At 34.8% G+C, this 17,231-nt stretch overlaps 1 protein-coding gene across 2 annotated transcripts in view; it reads right to left on the minus strand.

The window, feature by feature from the left end:
- Positions 1–17,231, minus strand: part of ipo11 (importin 11) — a 325,228-nt gene that overhangs the window by 79,640 nt on the left and 228,357 nt on the right. For both annotated transcript variants that reach the window (XM_087263109.2, NM_001159661.1), the window contains 2 exon segments: positions 13,386–13,465; positions 9,660–9,740 (listed from right to left, as the gene is read on the minus strand). In XM_087263109.2, coding sequence (XP_087119235.1) covers positions 9,660–9,740; positions 13,386–13,465 — 161 coding nt within the window.

A 17,231-nucleotide genomic window follows, 5' to 3' on the forward strand; every position in this document is an offset into this window, starting at 1 on the left:
TTTGCTGCTTAATAAGTAAGTTAAACACACTTGTTTAAGTTTTGAAGCCAAAACGTATTTTAAGTAATGCCAAGTTATATTAACTTACAGTGAAACTCAAACCATTTCCCAATATTTGCTTATGTAGGACTACTTAAATTTATTCAATAAATTGGCGATTAGTTCATTTATAACTTAAATGACTGACTACTAGTCGACTAAAATTATTTAGTTGGCGACAGCCCTAGTGTGCAGCAGCTGTATGTTACATGTGGAAATATACAAGCAGAAGCAAGTATAATTTCCTCTAAACCAATAAAGCAGCAGCAGCATTACAGACCCATGTCAACAATGCTCATGACAAAATAAATACAGCCTTGGAGAGTAGTTGAACAGTAGTGCATGACACTTTTACACAGCCCTAACCTGTATCTGTACTACACCGTTTACAGGTAGTAAATGTCTTTGCTCTACCTCTGTTGATAAAGCTTAAACCCATAATATTCCTTTGCATTCCGTCATACAGACATACACAAAGCTGTTTCTGAGAGGTGGGTCAGACTGATAGTCCGAGAGCTGGTGGTCAGTTTGTGAATCAGTTTGTGTGTGTGTGTGTGTGTGTGTGTGTAAGCATTCAAGGACGCCCCAACGGGCTCCCACTTGTACTTGGCTCCAGCTGCACTGTTTGCTCTTCAAATCAATCACAAACTACCACATGTCTCCCTGCGGATGTCCTGGCCAGAGCGGATAGGAGGCCAGAAACATTTTCCTAAAGCTCGGAGAAATCATTCAAAGTACCCTGACACACAGTCCTACTTTCATCCAAGTTTCCTTAAAGTTCATCCGAATCTAAAGAACCAGTGTTATTTTAGAGCTGACACTTAAATGGAATGGGAGATGAGACTTGGTTCAATGCACATTATGCTCAAAACACACCCATAACTCATTAAGAGAATGAGCACAAGCCTATTACACCATGCGCCAGTGTGCAAACTGTATTTTTCCTTCCTTAAAATATCAAAAGTGGATATGGACACACCCTTAATGCTTTTGCGCCATGCACTTTAGACTTTCTGCTCATATTGTTAAAATAGAGCCCTAAATGTTAAATGCTGAGCTACATTAAATATTAATAATTCCCCTAGGTCATTTTTTTTATATCAAATAGGTATGCAAAATTTTCAATTACTAATTATGACTTAACTGTTTCATTAAATGATGAATCAGTGCTTTAGAATGAATTCTGTAATGATTCATTAACTCACTTACTTTATTACTAGATGAATCAATGTTTTTAACAAATCTCTTGAATGAATGATCTAATAACTCACTCACATGACTCAAAGACTTGTTGATGAATGGATGAATTGTGTTTTGAACAAACAATTTAAACAAGTGACTTGATTCAGTACTGGATTTTAAAATATCTTTATTATATTAATGGTTCAATTAGTCAGACTTAAAATCTTGGTTTCATAAATGGATCATAATTTCTGAAGAAGTCAAATGTCATGAACTACTAATTCAATGGCTCACTCAAAAAGATGTTTTATTATAGGATGAATCAATGTTTTTGAACAAATCTAATAAATGAATAATTCAATGACTCGCTCATAAAAGCTTAACATGCTACATAACTGGATGAATCAGACATTTTGAACAAATCATTTGAACATATGTAGGTACTGCGATAGCTTTATATATATATATATATATATATATATATATATATATATATATAAAATAAGAAACATGTATTCCCTTTTGAAGTATGAGACCTATATTGTAACTGCATGGGAATCAAAAGTAAGATTTTTGTTCACCACAGACATTTTCATCTTTAAACTAAATTGATACAACTTTGTAACAGCATGACAGTGAATAAAGGATGACAGGCTTTTTTATTACATTTTTAGCTGAACTATCTCCTCAAGCACGACAAATCCCATCGACACGGTGAACAATGATTCTGTTCTGATTTGAGTACTCTTAACAGAAGTGCTTTAAAATTAGTTCCTCTTGACAAAGGTGTCTCGAAAGAACATGAACTGTGAAGTCCTTGATTCATGCACACATTGTGCGAGAGTTAAATGGCCTGTCACCTGCCATTGTCCTTTAGCCTTTAACTTAAGCGACCTCTATCTAAACAAATTTTACAGAGTAGATGGCCCTTTCTTTCAGTGTTAATTAAAAATGTCAATAAAGAGAAAGTAGTGCCGCCAGATACTGCTGATTTAAATGAACAGTTAATTAGGGAGTTACAAAGCTCTTGTCCACGAACCCGATGATTTACGTACCAGACATGCTACCTGTGGTGTAAGAAAGTAAGGGAATCCTCTGTGAGGTTAATCGAATGGCGGCCCACACGTCTGAGTCTTACACTGCCTACACAGATACTTTAATGCATTCAGAACAGTTCCCATGCCGAGAAGCAGACGGAGGGCTCAAAGCTTGTTTGATATAAGCAAACTCAATACATATCAAGGGATTAATTATTACATGAACAATTCACCCCAAAATGAGGTCGTTTACTGAGGCGTATTCCTTTTCTGGACGATTAAGTGGAATGTTCATCCTGCTCTTTTTCACATAATGGAAGTGAAGAGTGATTTATATTTGCAAGATTTAAAAGTTAAAGAATGTTATATAAATATATGTATAATAAAAGTCATGCAATGATTATTTAGAATGATTAACGGAATAATTGACATTCCACCAGTTAAACACTAAGCTAAATGTCCACATACATATTGAGTTACTTCCTCAAAACAGTAACTAATTGCATTCCTTAGTTACTTTATGAAAAGTAATGCATTATATTACTTTTCAGTTACTTTTGCGTTACTCTTTCATACCTGGCAGAGTTTTAATCTCTTTCAAAATTTGCAGTTGTTTTTTCAGTCCGCATTTAACAACCACCTAGATATGCTACACCTTCATTTTCCTTTAAAAAAATGTAGGTTAAAATTATAATTTAAGAATTTTCTGAGCCCAGAGCTATACATGTTGTATATACATTACTTAAAGGGGTGGTCCACTACGATATTATATTTTAAACTTTAGTTGATGTGTAATGTAGCTGTGTGAACATAAACAGCATCTCTGAATGTAAAATGCTCAAAGTTCAATGCAAAGGGAGACTTTGGTTTTTTACAGAGTTAGCTTAGCAAAGCCTACAACGAACGAATTTTGGGGACAACAAAATACTTCCGGCCCTTGGGAGATCACAAAGGTTCGTTTACCACGCACACACATTTTGTTAAAATTGATCATGACATATACAGTGTCTAGTGTTAACGTTATGTTGTAGCAAAGATGTAAACAACGGGAAATGCTGTTCGCAACGATTTAGCTACAAATCCATATTTATCAGTCAAACTTCTGTAAACACACACACACACACTCTTGACCAGTACGGTGCAGCCTCTCTGTGTGTCTCAGACAGTGAAGTCACAAAAATATGTGAACGATTCATGTTATTTACACAGGCATATTCCGGAAATGTGTAAAAGAAGTTGTGTAATGCATTGAGTTAAAAAAACACAGCAGAGCTCCCCTAACTGGTATGTAGCAGCAAAAAAAATTCAATCAAGGCTCACACAGATCTTATCCCACATCTTGTGCTTTATTCTGCCACCAGCGTCACCACAGAAAATAACTTAATCTGAGCATGAGAGAAAAATAAAAATAAACATCACTCCCGCGCACATGCACTTCTCGTGTTACAGATAGTTCATGGTATAAAAACACACACACAAACACATGCACACACGCACTCTCTTAAAGAAGCCGCATCCCATTTTTGACTTGTTGACTGACTGTGGAGCCGATCCGCGAATTGCAGCACATTATGACGATGACCAATCAGAGTCACTTGAGGGCGGGCCTTTCAGAGGAACTAAGAAAGATATCAGTCGTTTTCATGTTAGCTGAGTAGCTGTATGTAATCAAAGTGAGATTTATGAAAAAATAACATGATTTCCTTCAAGTGACACATGAGCACACATTGCTTTGCATCTTAATAAAACAGCAGTCAGGAAAAAAAAAAGGGTCAGGAAACACCAAAACACATTTTTTTGAGCTGTTGACAGGCGTATATGCGTCCCACACTGCTAAAAACACTTTTAGGACACATATATTTTTACTAAAAAGTGTAAATTGGTTGTTTTTGCGTTATTTCAAGTAAACTCTTACTTCCGGTTGGAAACGAATATTTGAAGCTGCGTCACGGTCATGACATAATAGCGTTGTATTCCAGCGTGCAGACTGGACGTCTGTGCCAGAGTGTGTCTTATTACGTCTTACAGTGTGTTGCATTAATGCATGAGTAAGGCTTGGTTCAAACCAATCAGCGCGCTCTATTGTGCAACTTTAACATTAATATTCATTACTGTCACAGTGTTTAGATGACAGACACACCACATTGTATTGGCAAAACAAGCGTGAAGTGTTGCTTTTATAGTTTGCTGCAGTTAAGTTTCGTTTTCATTTTCTCTCTGTGAGAGCTCAGACTCACGTGTGGATTACAGTGTACGCGACGCTCGACAACAATTGTTTACCTGAGAGCTGTTCTCATCTGCAAACGCTGAGATCCGAATTCGCTTGTCTCTAGTTGCTGGTGATTGTCCTGTCTCTACAGATTTGGTAAGTGAGCGACCAGCGCTCTTTGTTTATTCAGTTTGTTTGTATCGAACAAACTATTGCACCGAGTGTAAACATGTTAGCACTACAACCAAACTTTAACCTCGTGTAGGGTTTTCACCGCATTTAGTGAGCGGAATAACACACGTGGCTTTCTGACGCAACCTGCCGTGTGCATCTAAGTTTCCGGGAAATGCTGAGTTTTTTTTTTCTCTCATTCGCCGTGCGGTATCAAACATTGCATGAAAAATACATGCTTAGAGCAGTTCCTCGAATCAAATATCTTGTTTGTCGAGAGGGGCATGCATGAATTCCCTGAATGAAAGAGCCAAACTGCAGTTAAAGTCCACCATTTAATGATTTGGCAAATAATTTGACTACAGATGTCCATGTAGGTTAAACACCATCACTTTCTCCTGTGTGTGTGTGTGTGTGTGTGTGTGTGTGTGTGTGTGTGTGTGTGTATTTTGACTCTGAAACTCGCGCGTGCCCAAATAGACACTCCCACACCATCCCACTTTTCTTCCTCCTACACTCCCCCCCTAAACAGAGCTGGACACGCCCACTTTTCTGACTTTTTCCAAATCAGAGGTGTGAAAACACCCTGCTGAATCGAGGGGGTTTCATGGCCCTTTAAAATTACATTCTGGACCACCCCTTTAATACATGCATACTGCATGTAAAGTAATGTGTTTGCTAATTTTGAAGGTTTTGTGTTATTAGTTAGTAGCGTTTATGCTGTTTTTTATATCGTTTTACGCTCAAACAACTAAATGAATGCTTAAGTTTATTTAACTGGTTATGTTATAATTACATTACAACATAGATGCTGTAAAATGAACATCTGAAATTAAAACAGTCACATAAACCTTTCACCGGAAGCTTATCAGTAGGGGAAAAACACTAGCTGTGCATACACCCCATTGTCATATTTATTGTGTGTTTTTTTTGTAACTGAGCGGAAAGCGCACTTTCAGCAGTGTGGGTGGCACTGAGAGGATCCCTAACAGAAACTGCTGTTAGTGCGTATCAAACTTCTGTTTACCCCTAAGCAAAGAATAACAAAGATCTCCCATGTGAGTTTATCCTTTGCACATTTTTTGTTTTTGTTTTGGTAAACTTTCCCACGCTCTGCTGGCTTGGCTTTGTTAGACACTCTAGCATATTCTCATAAGATCCATGTGTCATGTCTTCTTTTATTAGACTGCATCTAGATGGGCTGAATCCGTTTTGCACTGCAGCACCTCAATGGCCAAAATGCTTTACAGCAGGTCCTTATATTTAGGTAAGATGAGATCCAAATAATGATGTGTGTTTTGCGGTGCTCTAAACTATCATATCATTTTGGTGTGAGGAAAACAGGATTTTAGACATTGGCTCATTGATCTTTTTTAATTAAGGAAAGAATACTGACTTAATTGTTTCATTACAGGATGAAGGATCAGAGTTAGGAATACATTTATTTAATAATTCATTAACTCTCTCCAGAATTTCAATTTTTGAACAAACCTCCTGAATGAATGATTTAATTGAAAAACTTTAACTGTTCATAACTGGATGAATCAGGTTTTTAAACAAATCTCTTAAATAAATGATTTAATGACTCATTTGAAAACTTCAATTGTTCATGACTGGATGAATAAGTGTTTTAAACAAATGTCTTGAATGAATGATTTAGTGAATGAATGAAATAGTAAAAACATTCCTAAATAAATGTATTTATTTATTTTAAAATTTCTCATATAAATGCAGGGCTTGACGCTTACTTTTTTCAGGAGTAGCACATGCTCTCCTAAGTTGAAAACTTTAGGAGAACATTAAATAATTTTTGAAGCGCAGTGAAAATGTATAATAAAAATAACGTAAAATAAATAAATAATAGTAAATTAAATAGTAAATAAATAAAGTTTTTGTCTAATAAATGTACATGACAAGATCTCGAAGCAAAGCTGTTTCATTCATTTAAATACAATAAGTACAATAGGTTTTATTTTACTGCAAGAACAGCTTAAATAGTATTTAATAATTTTTATAATAATATATACTGTATCTTTAATATAAATATACTAGTAGCTAGATTGAAACACCTTTTCTCCACAGCACATAACAGAATGCAATTTTTTTTAAATTTTATTTGCATAATATGCTGCACAGACTCCACCTTACTTCCCCCATGGGAAAAGTATGATAATGTCAAGAAAGACACAACTACAAACTCATGTACAAGCTGACAATTTTTATCGGAGCCCTAGCTGAATATGGGAATGCCTCTATGAATTGAATTTTCCTTCTCCCACAAAGTAATATCATCCTTTCTATTAAACTTTAATGGCCCTCAGCAACAGAATGATTTCTTATTCTTATTTAACAGTTAAAAACTATGTTTAGCATTTAACACCTTTTACATGACATTGTGTTTTTTTCAGTGTTAAAAAAATCTAAAATTAAATAAAACATCCACTATTTGACTCCAAACTATTCTTGCATACCACTGACAGGTCAAATCTGCTCTCTCTCTCTATTGTAGACTTGGTGTTGCTGAGAGATTGAGATGGACCAGCCAGTTTGCGTCTAAAGTAATGCAAAATTGCAAAGTCCAGGACATTTTAGGCGATTTAGAAATTCTGGCTAAATAGAGGATATGTCCAGGAAAAAGAGGATGTATTGTCACACGAAATAATGAGCTGGGTCATTCTATTTAGTAAACGTTTTTTCTTTTCTGTGTGTACTCATGCTCTTCTCAAAACTACTACCAAAGGCAGAACAGGTCGTTTTGGGTGTAGTGCATCTCTCTAAGTCTGCATCAGCTGAGCATGAGCGAGTCTGTGGCGAAGTATTCTCAGTTTTTCACACACTCAGAACTGGGCCGCCAAGGTAAAGTCCTATGTGTAGGTTGGTTTTGAATTGAGTATCACACTGGATGTGCCACGACATGCCATTACCGAATTGTAAATGTTTTCTATTAGGCTTGCACGATGTGCATTCGGTGCCTTACGTTGTTTAGCAATGTACACAAAACAATGTAAAGATTGCTTGACGTGAAGTAAATAAGCCAGTAGAGATGTGCCATTGCTGATAGTGTCAGCGTGTGCTACAATCACAATAGATTTCCAACGTAATACACCATAACTTATTGTGAAGAGCATGTTGTTTTACCATGGCTGAGGGAATTAAGTCATTAATCAAGCTTATTCAATAAAATATAATAAAATAATAATAACTAATAATAATAATAATAATAAATAATAATAATAATAATAATAAAAAACTGCACATGACTAAATAAATTTCTCAGTTCAGAAAAATCTATTTTTAGTCGCAAATGCGAGTGAAATGGTCACACTGTCGAGCCCTGTAAATGGCTCAATTACTTATTCTGGAAAAATCAGCATTTCTAAACAAATGTAATAAATGAAGGACTCACTTGTTTACTCAAAAAGACTTCTTGCATGACAGGATGTTTTTGAACAATGTTTTTGAACAAATCTAAAGAAGGCATGAATGAATCAATGACTCACTTATAATGACTTGCTTCATAAGTGAGTGAACTATAAATAATTCAACTACTCACTAAAAATCGCACAAATGAATGTCTTAATTACACCTAAACACTTCATGTTCTTTGTAACTGCATGAAAACTTGTTTTAGAACAAACTTACTAAACAAATTACTTAATGACTTACTCGTATATCTAATTTTAGTGTTTCATCAAGTGTGACGACATGCGAGAAAGTACATGAGGCCAAAGTGTTCATCAGAGAATCTAACAAATCAGGTTTTAGCATGTAAAAACGGCAAAACTCCTGTTGTTTCTTTTGTGAAAGACAAAATATAATAAGACATGGCTGGACAACAGGACTACAAAAATACATCTGTTATATACAAGTTATTTACAGGTCAAATGAACAGACAATGCAAAAGGATTGCAGATTTAACCCCAGCACACCCTACTTTTTACTTTTCCTCTAGACGTCTTGTACGTGCAGATTCAAACCATGAAAATGGCACCAAACGAGGCTTTCGATCAAACTGTCAAAAATATACATGTATGTCTCTGATAACCTTGGGCTCGTTTTTTCCAATTAAACTTGCCTTCACTCTTGTGGAAAGATGCTGCCTGTTGGCACATCAGAAAACACGAAAGCAAAAGGATGCGCGCACACACCTGCACTCCACGCAACATAGGATCCAGACAGAGGGAAAAAATAAATTAAACTTAATTAGAAAAGTTTCAAGTTATGCCCTGAAGAAATGACAAAACATGTCACCATAACACAACTCTAATATGAGGACAAATATCCAAAACCGCTGGTTCGGTTGCTATTCCTAGCATTCCAGTTTCTCCAGCAGAGCTGCGAATCACGTTTTATGCTCCAAATTGGCTTTGGGTCTCCGATGAGCATCTGCTAACCTACGAAGGAGCAGCTGGAGGCCAAAACGGAAAGCTTTATCTCTAATGGCAGCATCCTGGCAGCCGCTCTGTCCCAAAGCCTCCAGAGAGAAGCGGCACCGCAGAGCGGACAAGAGCCCCGCTTTGAAGCCCACATTAGGCAGGCTTCAGCAGCGCGACCCCTGTAAGATAATTATCGGTGCTACAAGGTCCAATTGGTCACGTTGCTAAATGCATTAATTAAAACGGTCAAAAAATAAGTTCATAAAATAACAGGGTCCCGAGCAGAGCACTTTCATCATATCTTCAAAGCAGAAATCTGTCCTAACTGATGGTGTGGAAATGAGAAGAAGGAAAAAAAAAACGATCGATGTGTCAAAGAGCACACCACTTCTGTCAGATCTAAGAGCTTGAGTGCATAAGCTAAAGAAAGTGATGTCGAGAAGGGCTTCATGAAATATAGCTGAGCTTCGTCAAAACCAAAACGACAGGGTTGACGAACGGGTGTTCCAGTCATTACTCTGCTGCAGTGCCAGGACACCTCATTTCACAAGACAGCGCCAGGAAGACAAGCACAAAAGAGCCTTGCAGGGAAGGACGGGTCGGGCTGTGAGTAGAAAGAGTGTGAAAGATTGAGTCATACAGTACCTTCAAAACCTGGACCTGGCCTTCATTGGTGATGTCGCTCAGGAGTTCACAGAAAGATCTGCAGAGGGCTTCAGCATAGTTCTGGAGAAAAATGAACAGGTGATTAAAAACAATCATTCCCGTTTCGCATGTAGGGCTGCTCTTTACATCAAAAGTTTAGAAAAATTGCAAATGTGGATTTCACAAAACAGTTGGGGGAAATTAGTATTGAATACGACATGTTTTTTCCTGGGAATAATATTTCTAAAGGAGCTGTTGATAGGGAATTAAACCATATTTTAGTAAAAAAAAAACAATACAAATGTAAAAATAAAACAAAAAAATCTTATGTGTAATAACAATGGAATGCCACAAGGAAAAACTACTGAACTACTTAAACGTTTTAACACTTTATATTAAATGTTTTTTTTTGTTGATGGCAGCATAAAGACACCTTTCATATGGAGAATGAAGTCACATGCATTGTTCAGGTGTGAGTTTTTCACTGACTTCAACAGAGTGTAAAAATATTGATGATTTTGTGGGTCTCATCTGGATTGGATTGGATTCAACTCAGCATGCACTTGGGCCGTTTGCTGCCAAGTGAGACACGGCTGTGGTGAGAATCAGCACCTCCAAGTCCGAGGCCATGGTGCTCCACTGGAAAATAGGGGCTTGCCATCTCCATGTTGTAGGAAAATCCATACCCCAGATGGAGAAGTTTAAGTATCTTGGGATTTTGTTCACGAGTGAGGAAAAGATGAAATATGAGATTGACAGGCGGATCGGTGCAGTGGCAACAGTAATGCAGTAGATGTATCGGTCCATCATGGTAAAGAAGAAGCTGAGCCAAAAAGGCAAAACTCTTGATTTACTAGTCAATGTACCTTTTAACTCTCACCTATGGTCATGAGCTTTGGGTCATGACCAAAAGGACAAGATCTCGGGTAGAAGCTGGCTCTGGAAACCCAGCTCTGGAAACGCAGATGAAAATTAATGAATGAAATGAATGAATGAATTGGATTCAAGTCATGTGTTTGGCTGAGCTATTCTGCAGCTTGATTTGCTTTCTCTGAAACCAGCTAGGAGTTTCCTTGGCTGTGTTTAGATCATCGTCTTGCTGAAATGTCCATTCTGGTTTTGTCTTCCTCATTCTAGTAATGTAGACGTTGCACGGAAGCAGCCAGTATTATTTTACAATGACGAAAGGGTAAAGACATAACTGAACAACATGATTTCAGAGTGATTTCAGCTGCTGTTCTACATCTCCCTTTTCTTCATGTGTTCAATACTTTTCTCTGAGTCATTTCATTTTTTTGCACAACTTTATTTGTAATCGTATTAGTTTAGTTTTTTATGCATATATGGATTTCTTTCGTTGTTACCAACATCAGGTAAAAATTTCAAGTCAGCAGCACCTTTAGAAATATTTTTTCAGATAAAAACAGTGATGTATTAACTCATTTTATACAACAGTTATTTCCTCCACTGTATGTATCACAATGGCTCACAATAAATAAATGATTGAATTCAAAAGTATCTTAATGTGCCTGTCATTAACACATTCTCAGAAAGACGTTGCTTTCCTAATTTTTGAGGGTTTTTTTCAGTTTAATAGATCTGCACCAATGGAAATGGTGATATACTGTATTAATTTTCATTACTTTTGTTTGCTTTGCAGCAGTAAAACTGTTCACTTTCAGAAGTTATGTTGATTAAATATTGCATCAAATATCACATTATTTACTCATCACTTATCGCATGGCACAGCCCATTATGCAGTATGTTCAGTTTAATTAATCTTTATTTATACAGCAGTTTTATGATGTAGATTGTGCCAATGCAGCTTGACATTGATGAAGAAAATAGCATAAAAATCTATAACAATACTTCAGATTGTGGAACATTCCAGCGAATCAGGCAAGTAGGAGAAGTGTAGAGTAAGAATGATAGATGGAAGTTCTTATTGAATTATCCTGTGAGAATTAAATGACAAATCAGACAATTCTGTCATTACCTAACCATAACCTCTTGTTGCAAACCCATTTTATTTTCATTCTTAAGTTAATATATATATTCTATTAAAATAATTCTATTTTTAATCTATTTATATTTTATTTTTACTACTATGAATGTAAATGATTTCTTGTTTTAAAAAAAAATCTTCCAAATATCTTCTTTCAAAATGTTAATAACAAATGTTTATAAAATAAATATTGTTTTGTCTGTTAAATTTGTAATTTTTTGTGAATTATCACTTTTAATAACCATCTACTTAATATAAATAAGTATAATTTAAATAACTATCCCTTAGAACTAAAGATCATCATTTTTTAATAATCAAGAATAAATTATTCTAATTTGGTGGTTATGTTTATTAATATATGTAGTAACCACTGCGTCTAACAATACCCCTTGGGTGTTCTTTAATCACTGCAAATCACGGCTTATTGCTTTCATAAAATATTAATACCAAAATGCTATTAAACAAAAATGATGCTCTTTGACTGTTTTCTTTCATCATAACATTACAGATATTGAAATGATTCCACTACTTTGAAGTTCTAACAGGAAAAATGTGACATTTTGTTAAACAAAATATAAATATAGCAGATGGCACACATGGACAAATACCTCGTTATCCAATACAAGTTTCCCAAGAAAACATCTTGTTTTCATTTAGATTTTTATGGTGGCCACACATTCACTTTCATCCCTGATTTACAGGTTTCAGGTAACACAAGCCCAGTTTTGGCACAATCTATTTGACGTATTGTGTTTGTTGACGTCAATCGGATTGGAAACAAGAATAAATAGCTTTATTTTGTGAAGTGGGTCACAGTGGACAACAACCATGCCCAAGCTTCACAACAAAGACCAAGACTAGTGTGTTTTTGCTCCTCAACAACATGTTCTTTCACATTTATGATTTTGACAATAATCTGTACACAGTTTAATAATAATAATAATAATTATTATTATTATTATTATAAATAATTATAAACAGAGTTAAAATTCATTATAAGCATAAGCTTCACAGAAAGCATTTCTGAATTGTCTTTATATTTACAAGAGTTACTTGACCCATGTTTTGTCTACGAAAATAGGTCTTTGGCTATCATTTGGACATAAAAGCTAATTTTCTACTTAAAAAAAAAAAAAAAAAAAAAAATTACAAAAAAATAAAGTATGATTTAAGCCAGTTTATAAAAAAACTGTCAAATATATAGTTTAAATGAAAGTGTGATTGTTTTATTAATCTATTGGAATATATATTATATTGCACATAATACTAAATCATAAAATATATCAATCAATTACACAAAATCTTTTAAAAACATTAAAATAAGTAACTTTTAATAGTGTTTTTTGGCCACGTGCTTTCAGAATCATTGATTTTAACCCAGACTTGTTCTTTCTATGCATCTGTCAACATTTACTTTTTATTTCCATCTCATTACACTTGTGGTTACGTTCATGAATGAATTATAACTTAAATGATAAATTAAATTTCTTTTTTAGGATTTAAAAGCTTAAAAGCTATTGCAAAAAAAAAAAAAAAAAAAGACTCCTGCAGAAGTCACTAATTATGCACAAAATTTCAATAACTGAAACATCACACACCATTCTGTTCAGATTTACAACACATTCATCTTTAGAGGGAGTGCAAATAAGGTTATGCTCACACTGTCGTTCCTGTCTTCTTTGAATGTCTAGTTATTTGAAGTCATTTTTTTTTGTGCCTACCTGTAAGAAATCTGTAGCTGAGAGATAAATGTAGGCATTGATGATCTGAAAGCATGTGCGCACGTTCTCCGAGCTCAGTTCTGAAATAGAGAAACAAAATAAGATTGATACCCGGGTGAAGCAATATCACAGAGCAATATCTCAGAGAGAAAAATAATAGTTAGGAGAGAACATGAGCACCGGCGGGCGAGACAGAAGCTGTGTGTGAAAAGACAGGAAAATGGTTACATTTCATATAACAAAACAGCAGTGTGGAGCACAGACGACTTAAAACACTGCAACTCTGACTCATCCAGAACTCCAACTCCCGCAGATGGAAGACAAGACAACAGGAAATAACTGCAGAGACAGACATTACACTCGGATATCTCAACTTCTGCAGACTAGACAAAATAGCAAGGTCATTTGAAAGAGGGATTAAGTAAATTCAGGGAGATGTTTTTTTTTATGTACAAAAAGGCTGATTTATTTGATCAAAATGATATTTACATTTTAAAATGGTAAAATTGCAATATATTTAAATATATTATAATGTGATAGCAAAGGTGATTTTTCAGCAAGACAACTCTGGCTTTTTTTTCTTCTTCACTAGATTCTGTAATTAAAAATTTTTATTAAAAATTAAATAATTTGTCAATAAACTGTTGGTAAAAAAATAAGCATGGTATAATATATTAAACTAAATATTTGCATGTTATATGATTAAACAGTATCTGTCAAAAACTGTCACTTTTGATCAGCATAATGTTTTCTTAAAAAAATGTAATAACATGCAGATTATGTCGTTTGAGCATCGAAATCGCAGTGTGTTTATCTGCAATAGTCACATTGCAGGTATAGATTACCAAAATATTATTCTTTGAAAAACATTTACACAATGATGACCTTGATATTTTATCGTTGATAATTCAATTTCTATACTGAATACTGTTAGACTCTCCAGAAAACCACAAAGCACAGTTTGTTTCACTTTCCTATATGCTCTGTTGTTTTTTTATATGCTTGTAATTTATTATGATTTATGCAAACGCACTGATCATCGACTTGATCAGCCCAATCAATCTAAATACTGTAGATTCAGATCTAAATCTAAATTCAGAGATCTAAATTCAGAACGGATTTTAAAGTATTATTACTTATCTATAAATCACTAAAGAGCCTAGGATCTTAATACATTACAGATATGCTCAGTGAATACAAACCTAACCGATCTTTAGGATTAAATCAATTAGAAATTTCAATGGATATGTTCAAATGGTTCAAAGCAGGGTGAATCCGCCTTCAGCTACTACACCCCTGCTGTAATCAACTTCCAGAAATGATCAGATGTGCTCCAAAATTAGGTACATTCAAATGAGCCCTGAAAAGTCATGTGAAATAAAAACTGATTGCATTGTGACAAAACCCATTTGCTCAAGCACACTGAGCAAGCTAATACACAATACACACAAGACGTTAAATGAATAAGAAGGCATGTGGACAACACATAATCTAAATCAAGTAATTTTAGCATGTCAAAGTTAAATTTATGAATATAATATGTATTTTCCCAACCAGAAAAGTGGGGCTAGTAATGTTGGAAATCTACTAGCCACGGGGGTTAGTGATCAAAAAAGTTAATGTCAAGCACTGTATATATATCTATATACATACATACATTAGTATCATAAGTATTATAAGTATTTTACCACACACTGATTACTTAACTCTTCTGGAGTTAATACACAAGTATTGTGTCCTAATACCATTTAAAAATATTGAAAAAATAATACATGTTACCTTTTGTTATTTTGTGCAAAAATGCTCTAAATGACTTCTTTATTATTTTAAATTCAGGAAATACAATGTAACCAGTACTTTACAGTATAGGGTTGTCACGATACTGAAATTTAGCACCAATCAATACTGCATTGTACTGTATTGTCCCTGTATCTGTGATTACACTCAGTAAACAGCATTGAGTTTGATGAATTGATGACCTTTACAGTCAATTACAGTCATTTCTGTTGAGGACATGAACACAACAGCAAATCAGCGCTGTTTAAGAGCGTGCTCATTAGGGCTCAAATGTTAGCGGGAAATTGACATTTTAAAAATTTCAGTATCAACTGGTACTGAATTCCAGTATGGTGTAAACCTACTTTACAGAATGACACACAACTATAAATCATAAATCCAGAGCGACCACATAGTTTTCAAATGGTCTCCCTTTCCTTTTGTTGTTTATAGCTGGATATACAGTAGCAGTAGAGATGTACAGTATGTAGACTGTATGACTGACAGGAGCACTGAACCAATGAGCGTCTATTGGACCGTGTCCAATAGATGAATAAACGTCACCCTATTTCAAAATATCATGCACCCATTGGCAAATTTTTTCATCAGTCAAACCAGACAGTAAGTTATTGGCTAAAAGTGACTGACAGATAGCATATGCAGAACATCAAAACACTCGACTGCTTTTAGATTTTAGTAACAATAACTATGACTTTTTATTCAGTTTATGGTCTCATTTTATTTGTAACACTGTAAGCTATGACATCGTCTTGTTTTTTTATTACAAAGACGCCGTTTTTGTGCACAAGTAACATATTAACAAAGTAAACAACAGGTCTCCGGAAGAATCTGTGACATAAAATACCACCCATAATCCAACACTATTGTGTCGTTGGACTAAATGTGTTGTATGGGATGTTGATCTGAGGATTTTTACCTTTCAAAATAAACCATGATGTCCAGCAATGAATGTGTTTGTGTCTTGATATATCAAAAATAAGTATGTACTCTTTAGCTAAGTGTGTTCTGCACAACTTACACAAATACACCAAATATATTCTTTGTAAGCCTCCCATTAAAAAACAACTAGCTGCATTGGCTGCTTGAGGGTTGTAGCTTTAGACTGATGTACAGGTTGTCAAGATTACTCGTGTTCTTTTAATGTAATCTATTTGTAAACACGGAATTGTTAAAAAAAAAAAAAAACAGCGCCCCAGTGCATTTACGTCCTGATGCTGGCTAATTAAATAATTTATATACATGTAAATATATATATATATATATATATATATATATATATATATATATATATATATATATATATATATATATATATATATATATATATATATATATATATATATGTGTGTGTAAAATATATGTGTGTGTGTGTGTGTGTGTGTGTGTGTGACGGAGGCCAGGTAGCGAAGTGCTATGCAGGTAAACTCCTCTGACCTCAAAAGGTGCTCAAGCAACAGATGCTAAAGGCCATGGTCTTTAGCCTTCTTGTTAGAGTAACCGACTACCATGCAAGGAATCGCCGGTTTAATCCCAGCTCAAACTGGGTTGGGAACTGTAGGACTGGTGGGTTACATGTGGGGGCTCGTCCGAGATGGGAGTGAGGTTTAGGGGAGCGAGTGTAACGGAGGCCAGCTAGCAAAGTGCTATGCAGGTAAACCTCACTCCTCTGACCTCAAAAGGTGCTCTAGTGACAGACGCTAAAGGCCAACTGACTTCCATTCAAGGACCAGGTTGGGAGCTGACAAGCTGTAGGACTGGTGGCTTACATTTTTGTAGACAAATCTGTAGCTAATTTAAAAAATACTTACAATAACAGTCTAAAAACTAGTACACCTAAAAGTATATGTTATAGAAAAATATTAAATACAATTGTTTTTTTTTAAAAGAGGAAAAATCAAGAAGTAATTGAAAAAATATATATTTAGTTGAAATTTTGTAGGTTGTAATATGTTTTGCAATAATTTGATTTAATTTAATTAAATTTAATTTTTTTAAAATTAATTTTAATTTAGTTGTAATATCTTTCAATTTCTAAATATGTTTGGTGAC

This window comes from Danio rerio, chromosome 8, assembly GCF_052040795.2.
Source record: "Danio rerio strain M-AB ecotype USA chromosome 8, GRCz13ab, whole genome shotgun sequence".
NCBI classification, from domain to species: domain Eukaryota; kingdom Metazoa; phylum Chordata; class Actinopteri; order Cypriniformes; family Danionidae; genus Danio; species Danio rerio.